Source organism: Elephantulus edwardii, unplaced genomic scaffold (genome assembly GCF_000299155.1).
Source record: "Elephantulus edwardii isolate Elephantulus edwardi_28Jun2011 unplaced genomic scaffold, EleEdw1.0 scaffold00048, whole genome shotgun sequence".
NCBI classification, from domain to species: Eukaryota; Metazoa; Chordata; class Mammalia; order Macroscelidea; family Macroscelididae; genus Elephantulus; species Elephantulus edwardii.
This window is the reverse complement of record NW_006399798.1, coordinates 6012548-6019881: the sequence shown is the minus strand read 5'-3', so window position 1 is coordinate 6019881 and position 7334 is coordinate 6012548. Positions and strand designations below refer to the sequence as shown.

The following is a 7334-nucleotide window of genomic DNA, read 5'->3' as shown; positions in this document are numbered from 1 at the left end:
CGTATCACTCTACACGCACTTGCACCAGGCAGAGGATAAACACTTCAAAGAGTTGAAATCTTCACAGATGCAGATTGCCTCAACATTCTACTGCAGAGCCACTGGTGGCCTCAGATCACTGACCTTTTCCGAGTAGCAGCCAAGTTCTTTAGCCACTGTGCCTCCGGGCCCCTTTTATCCACATGTACGTGGTTGTTATGTGCCATCAAGTCCTCCCCTCCTCACTGCAGCCATGTACGTGCAGCAGCACCAAACCCCATCCCATCCTGCCACACCCTCACAATCTGCTATGCCTAAACCCACTGGCGTGGGCACTGTGTCAGTCCGTCTTGTTGGGGGTCTTCGTCTCTTTTTCTGACCCTTTGCCAACCATGACGTCCCTCTCCAAGGCGGGGCCCCTCCCGCTAGCATGTCCTGAGAATGTGAGGTAAAGTCCCACCATCCTTGCTCTAAGACAGATCGGTTCGTGCTTTTGACCGTCCCTGGGATAGCAATATTCTTTTTTTAAAAAAACTTTTTTTAAAAGTAGCATTCATTTTATTACAAATATTTAGTATTGGTTTCCCATATTTCTCCCCTTTTGTTTTTATCATAATTATGTTATCATCTAGATGAACAGATAGCAATATATTCTTCAGCACCACGATTCAAAGGCATGTGTTCCTCCTCAATGTGTCTTACTCATTCTCCAACCTTCACATGCACATGTTGTTGTTGTAGTTATGTGCCGTCGAGTCACTTGCGACTCATAGAGACCCTATGTACAACAGCCCTAAACTCTGCTCTATCCTGTGCCAATTGCACTGTCTCTGACACTCCCATCCCGATATCCCAGTCACTGAATCAAGCCACCTTATAGAGGGCCTTCCTCTCCTGCGCTGTCCCTCCACCCTCCCAAGCATGATGTCCCTCTCCAAGGACCAGTCCCTCCTCACAACATGTCCAAAGTATGTTAGATGGAGCTTCAGAGTCCTTGCCTCCAAGGAGCAGCCTGGTTTAACCCTCTCCAGGATGAATCTGTTTGTTTTCCTAGCAGTCCATGGTACTCTCAATATTCTTCTCCATACTGAAAACACTATCGCTTGGGTCCCATGCACGCTGGTTTTCAGAGTGATGTTCATAAAGGGGTTGGCATTTATAGCATGTATGTTAGGGTACACAAGTCAATCAATCCTAACACCCCCCAAAGCTTTTAGGACTCCCCAGAGTGGGTGTTGGTGGGAGGAGGAGCTCGTGTGCCTCCCTAACAGTGGGGCCTAAGAGGGCAGGCTTTCAACTACAGCAGGTGGGTTCAGTCCTTAGTGTTCACGTCTGTGAAATGGGGTTAAGCCTGGATAGTAGCATCGATGATCTCCATGAGATGATGCCAGTGGAGGGCTGAGGGGGACTGTCCTCGGTCTCTGCAGAAGCTGCATACCTACTTCCCCGTCTCCTCACTGGGGGTGCTGCAGGAGGACTCGTCCAACATCGTGGAGCTGCTGAAGGAAGCCTTTAAAGTAGGCCTAGTTGGGGCTGCTGGGCTGAGCCCTTCGGGGGCAGGGCTGGAGTGGAGCGGAGTGGACAAGGCGTGTCTGGGTTAAGCAAGGGGTTGTACTGGTGATGAAAGGTCTCTGGTGGTCATTAAGGGGCTGCAGAGCCATACTGGATCTGGACCTTAGGCTTCTGACACCGTGACCCTGCCACCATCACCCCATCTCTCATGCAGGTGGGAGTGAAGGGCAGTCAGGCCAAAGGGGGGACACCTAGGCTGCCCCCAAGGCCACAGACCACTGCCATGCTTTGAGACCACTGACTACCACCCTCCTCTAGAGAATTCGTTCCAACCTGGACATCCGTGCGCTGGAGAGCCCTCGAGGGGTGAGGACAGAGGTCACCTCCAAGCTATTTCAGAAGACATCTACCGGGTCCTTCCACATTCGGCGTGGTGAAGTGGTATGCCTCAGGGCGGCCGGCAGTGGGCAGGGAGGACCAGCACCCTCCTGGGCTGGGGCTTTCTTGAGCAGGGTCAAGAGTGGGACCTCTAAAGAGGGGCAGGCCTGGGTTCAAATCCCGCTGGGTCAGCAACTCATGTGAGCTTCCGAGGGCTCTCCCTTTGACTTCAGCCTCATCCATGCCATGGAATGATAACAGCCCTGAGGGAGGAGGTGGTGAAATGAATCAGAGGGATCAAGTAGCGAAGCTACAGGAAGCTGTCATTGTCACTGCTGTTGCTGGAGTGGCTGTGCCTTGATAGAGCAGGTCTTCAGGCCCAAGGCAGGGAGGGAGCTGAGTGTCAGGCAGGGAGTGTGTGGTAGCTGACAGTGGTGCTGGGTAGAGCAGGTGTGCAGGCTGAGGGCAGGCAGGCAGGGAGCTGGGGGGGCAGGCAGGCAGCTGGGTAGAGCAGGTCTGCAGGCCCAGAGCAGGCAGGCAGGGAGCTGGGGGGCAGGCAGGGAACGTGTGGTAGCTGACAGGGCATCTCTGTCTGCAGGGCATGTACGACGTGCAACTGCGGGCCGTTGAGGAAGTGGATGGGACGCATGTGTGCCAGTTGCCAGAAGACGACCAGGAGGGAAAAATCCACCTGAAGCCCTCCTTCTCTGATGGTCTTGAAATAGACGTGGGCATCATCTGTGACGTGTGCGCCTGCGAGCTGGTACTGTGAGGTCCTGCGGGTAGGGGGAGCCCCCTCTGGTCACATGGTAGCCCTTGGGCCTTCCCTGGGGGGGCAGAGGTCAGTGTTCCAAGCCCCCTCCCCCACCACACACCTTCCCAATGGTCTCGTTCCAGCAAAAAGAGGTGCGGTCAGCTTCCTGCAACTTCAATGGGGACTTCATGTGTGGACACTGCGTGTGTAGTGAGGGCTGGTGAGTGTGCAGGGCCGGCTCCAGCTGCCTGGAGAGGGGATTGGAGGCCGTGGAGGAGGGAATATCCACTTGTCTGACACACTGTGAAAAGTACTTTGCTCTACAGATGTGCAGGCAGCCTCTGCAAGGACACACAGTGGGATGGGCAGCTGTCAGGATGGAGACCAGGGCAGAAAGGGAGGGAAAGCTACTTTTCCTCCATCTCTCTGGTACCTTTTTTCTTCTGAGTCATGAGCCTGGACCCCCACCACCATTGAGTGGATCTGGTATCCGGAAGTGATACTTTCTCCAGGAGCAGCCAGGGGGTTTGAACTGCTGACCTTCTGCTCAGCAGCCAGTGTACTATGCCAGCCCTGCAAGCCTATACTACATCATCAGAAATAGAATCATGTGACTGTGTGGGCTTTGAAGGAGTCCTGGTAGTGCAGTGGCTAGGCATTCAGCTGCTGACTGAAAGGTCAGCGGTTCAAACCCATCCTTCCTCTCTGTGGAGAAAAAGCCTAAAGATCAGACCCTGGAAAAGATTCCAGCCTCAAAGAACCCACGTGGCTGTCTACTGTGTCACAAGGGTCACTGGGACGGAATAGACTTGACCCCCACTAATGAAAACAAGGACTTTGAAGGCTTGAGAACATCGTTGAAAGATGTGGTGGCTCAAGGGAGGAACGTGGGAGTGGGCATATCTGGACACTGAGGCTTGAGGTCTCGGCTGTCTGTAGGCATCAGCCTGCCTCTGCCCTCGCAGAGCCTCAGTCTTCCTATCTGTGAAATGTGACAGCTGTGGGTCGGTTCCCAAGCGAGAGGACAGAACAAGAAGACGAGGGAGGTTTGGAGGTTGGTGGTGAGGAGTTGAGCTGCCGTTGCAAAGGCACACGGTTCCGTCAGAAAGATGAGCAGTCTCTTCCCGTGCGATTTAACGCCTCTGAAACCCTGCTGGAGGGTCAGCTACGAGGCAGTTCTGACTGGACGGTACACAACAGCAACAACAAGTGACCTGTCCCTCCCCAGGAGCGGCAAGACCTGCAACTGCTCCACCGGCTCCCTGAGCGACACGCAGCCCTGCATGCGGGAGGGCGAGGACAGGCCGTGCTCGGGCCGGGGCGAGTGCCAGTGCGGCCGCTGCCTGTGCTACGGCGAGGGCCGCTACGTGGGCCAGTTCTGCGAGTACGACAACTTCCAGTGTCCCCGCACCTCCGGCTTCCTCTGCAATGGTGAGCTGGGGCCACCCCGCACCCTGCCAGTGCAGCTCTCACTTCAGCCCCTGGTTTGGGTCGTCCTCGGCCTGCAGACACCCTGAGTATCCCCCAAATCCTTCCCCACCCAAGACGTCATTTTTTTCATCTACAAATACGATGCCCCGGGTCCCTGACAGCGCAACATTCCTGGTGTTTTAAGACGCTGGCTCCCCTGACCCCCTCTGTCAGCTCAGGTCTGCGTCCTCTTAGGGTCAGCACCGCTCAGGTCAGCCCGGCTGGGGAGTGTCTGTGGTGGTGGTGGTGGTGGTGGTGGTGGTGGTTGTTAGGTTTCATCCAGTTGAGTACAATTCATAGCCACTCCTGAACAGCAGATCTGAACCCTGTCCTATCCTCACCATCTTTTATTTTTTGTATTAATTTTAATGAAAGTTTACAGAGACTTAGGGTTTCCAGTTATTCATTGTTGCACGTTTCTCCCTGCCCATCCCCTCCTCCCCATTCACTCTTCTCCTTGAAATGTAAAACTCTTTCATTGTTATGCAATCCCTCCCCCCAGATCCACTCCACTGTGCACCCTTCACTCTGGACTCCTGTCATGACAATAATACCTAGTCACATATCCCTTTTAAAGTTTTCTCCCTCATCTGTTTCAATGCAGTATACATTATTAAACCCATCTTTCTCAGTCTTCCCCCAACCCCAATGTCAGTCCTGTTTTACAACAGTGGCCCTATGCAATATTTGTCCTTTTGTGACTGAGATATTTAACTCAGCATAATGTCCTCCAGGGTCACCCATTTTGAATAGTATTACATGAGTTCCTTGTTTTTCAATGCAGCGTAGTATTCCAATGTGTGACTATACCAGAGTTTCTCTATCCATTCGTTTGTTGATGGGCACTTGGGTTGTTTCCAACTCTTTGCTATTGTGAACAAAGCCACAATAAACATGGGTGTGCATACATCTTTTTTTTATTAATTTTAAAGAAAGGTTACAAAGATTTAGGACTTCCGTTCATTCATTGTTGCACATCCTCCCTGTCTTCACACACTTGAGCCCGTTGCTACCCTCACTGTGTCAATCCATCTTGTCGAGGGTCTTTCTTTCATTCACTGATTCTCCTTAAGTAGGAGAGACACACAGTTGGGTTTGTGTTTGGGGACGGTTGCTCTGGCCGCAGAGTGGTGGTAGAAGTGGGGTTGGGGCGAGCTCTGGTGGCCTAGTGGCAAGAAGCTGCACTGCAATCCTAGAGGTGTGCAGTTCAAATCCACCAGATGCTTTGCTGGAGAAGGAGGGACAATCTCCTCCTGTACCACACAAAATAACAATTAATAATAACAATAATAATAATAATAGAAGTAGGGTTGGAGGAAGAAACCAAGAGAGAAGATCCAGGAGAGAGAGGAAGAGCTGACCCCACCCCAGACTGCACCTCTCCTCCATGCTCAGCTTTCATGGTCCTGCCCTGGAAACAGGCAGGCTGGGGCTGCAGATTCCAGCGTGGTCCCCTCTCCCTTCCCTGCCATCTCTGCAGACCGAGGACACTGTACCATGGGCCAGTGTGTGTGTGAGCCTGGCTGGACAGGCCCAAGCTGTGACTGCCCCCTCAGCAACGCCACCTGCATTGACAGCAATGGGGTAAGCCGGGCATTGGGCAGGTAAGGTGGGGTAGCCAAGAGCATGCCCAGTAGACAGAGAGGAGGGGGAGAGCAGGAATGGGGTACAGATAGCTCACTGCTGCCTCCCTCACCCCAGGGCATCTGTAACGGACGTGGCCACTGTGAGTGCGGACGCTGCCGCTGTAACCAGCAGTCACTGTACACGGACACCACCTGTGAGATCAACTACTCAGCGGTGAGGCTGGGGGGCTGCATGGGCTGTGGGCATGGCAGCCCAGGGGCACAAGGCGGGATGGGGGTCCACGCTGGCCGAGACCAGGAGCCTGGAGGGGGCTGGGCCTGGCACCCTCAGCACAGTGTCCATGGGCCCCTCTGCTCCCTCACAGATCCGCCTGGGGCTCTGTGAGGACCTGCGCTCCTGCGTGCAGTGCCAGGCCTGGGGCACTGGGGAGAAGAAGGGGCCCACATGCCAGGAATGCAGCTTCAAGGTCAAGATGGTGGACGAGCTGAAGAAAGGTGTGGGGGCAGGGCTGGGGTGCAGAGGGCCCAGGTGGGGCACACGGAGTCCACTCCTCTGGACAGCACTACTTTCTGGACTGAGGTCCCACAGGGAACTAGGGGACACAGAACCTAGACTGGAGACACACGGGGTGACCAGAGTGTTCACAGCTGAGCCAGCACCAAAAAGTGTGGGCAGGAGGCACCTGGCCCAGGCAGGGGGCAAAGAGCCAGGTAGGGCACACGGGCCAAGAGGGCACATGATCAGGCTGGGCCCATAGCCTCTCCGGCTTCAAAGCCACTTTCTACTGCCATGCCCTGGGTAGTGCAGAGGGTGGAAAAGTGAGGGGGACAGACTGGAATCCTGGGACATTCCTGGGCCCCAGGGAGGCCCTTCTCCCCCCCACCAACGTCCCTGTGTCCAGATGTCACAGTGGTGGAGAGTCACTTTCCCAGGAAGATACCTCAGACCCTGTAGGGACCAGGGGTGCACTAGCATAAGGACCCTAGGCCCTAGGTGTTCCATGTAGTGGGTGGGTGCTGTCTGACTGTGGATGTAGTGGGGGTGCTCCAGGTGGCGGGTGGGGTGGGTACCCTCTGACTGGCTGCAGTGGGGGTCCTCCGGGCGTGGGGTTAGTTGGGTGCCATCTGATTGTGAATGTGGGAGGGGGTGGGCTGAGTTCCAGATGGGGCATCTTCTGACTGTAACTGCAGTGGGGTGCTCCAAGTGGGTCAGTGGGGTGCCATCTGCCTGACTGCAGTGACAGGTTCCCGGGCGGGGGATTAGTTGGGTGTCATCTGACTGTGCATGTGGGAGGGGTGGGCTGTGGCCTGGACTGGGCACCATCTGACCGTCTCTGGCTTCAGCGGAGGAGGTGGTGGAGTACTGCTCCTTCCGGGACGAGGACGATGACTGTACCTACAGCTACACGGTGGAGGGTGATGGCGCTCCCGGGCCCAACAGCACCGTCCTGGTGCACAGGAAGAAGGGTGAGGGGGCAGGCCATGCGGGGTGGGGGCAGCCGGTCAGCCGGCAAGGGACCGTCTCCCTCCTCCCATCCTTCCTCCACTCCCTCCTCCTCTCGCTCCTCCCCCTCCTCAACTCCCTTCTTCCCCGTCCTCCACTCCCTTTTCTCCCTCCCTCCTCCCCTTCCTTCTCATCCTCCTCCTCTTCCTCC

The 7334-nt window shown here is 55.2% G+C and overlaps 1 protein-coding gene across 1 annotated transcript in view; it reads left to right on the top strand.

Annotated features, from left to right (window-relative positions):
• Window positions 1-7334, top strand: part of ITGB4 (integrin, beta 4) — a 38994-nt gene that overhangs the window by 13919 nt on the left and 17741 nt on the right. Inside the window, exons 10-18 of the mRNA XM_006886369.1 lie at window positions 1407-1496; window positions 1810-1932; window positions 2468-2632; window positions 2767-2843; window positions 3852-4054; window positions 5574-5677; window positions 5795-5893; window positions 6045-6174; window positions 7024-7146. Of these exons, the coding sequence (XP_006886431.1) occupies window positions 1407-1496; window positions 1810-1932; window positions 2468-2632; window positions 2767-2843; window positions 3852-4054; window positions 5574-5677; window positions 5795-5893; window positions 6045-6174; window positions 7024-7146 (1114 nt within the window). The remainder of the gene's footprint in view (window positions 1-1406; window positions 1497-1809; window positions 1933-2467; window positions 2633-2766; window positions 2844-3851; window positions 4055-5573; window positions 5678-5794; window positions 5894-6044; window positions 6175-7023; window positions 7147-7334) is intronic.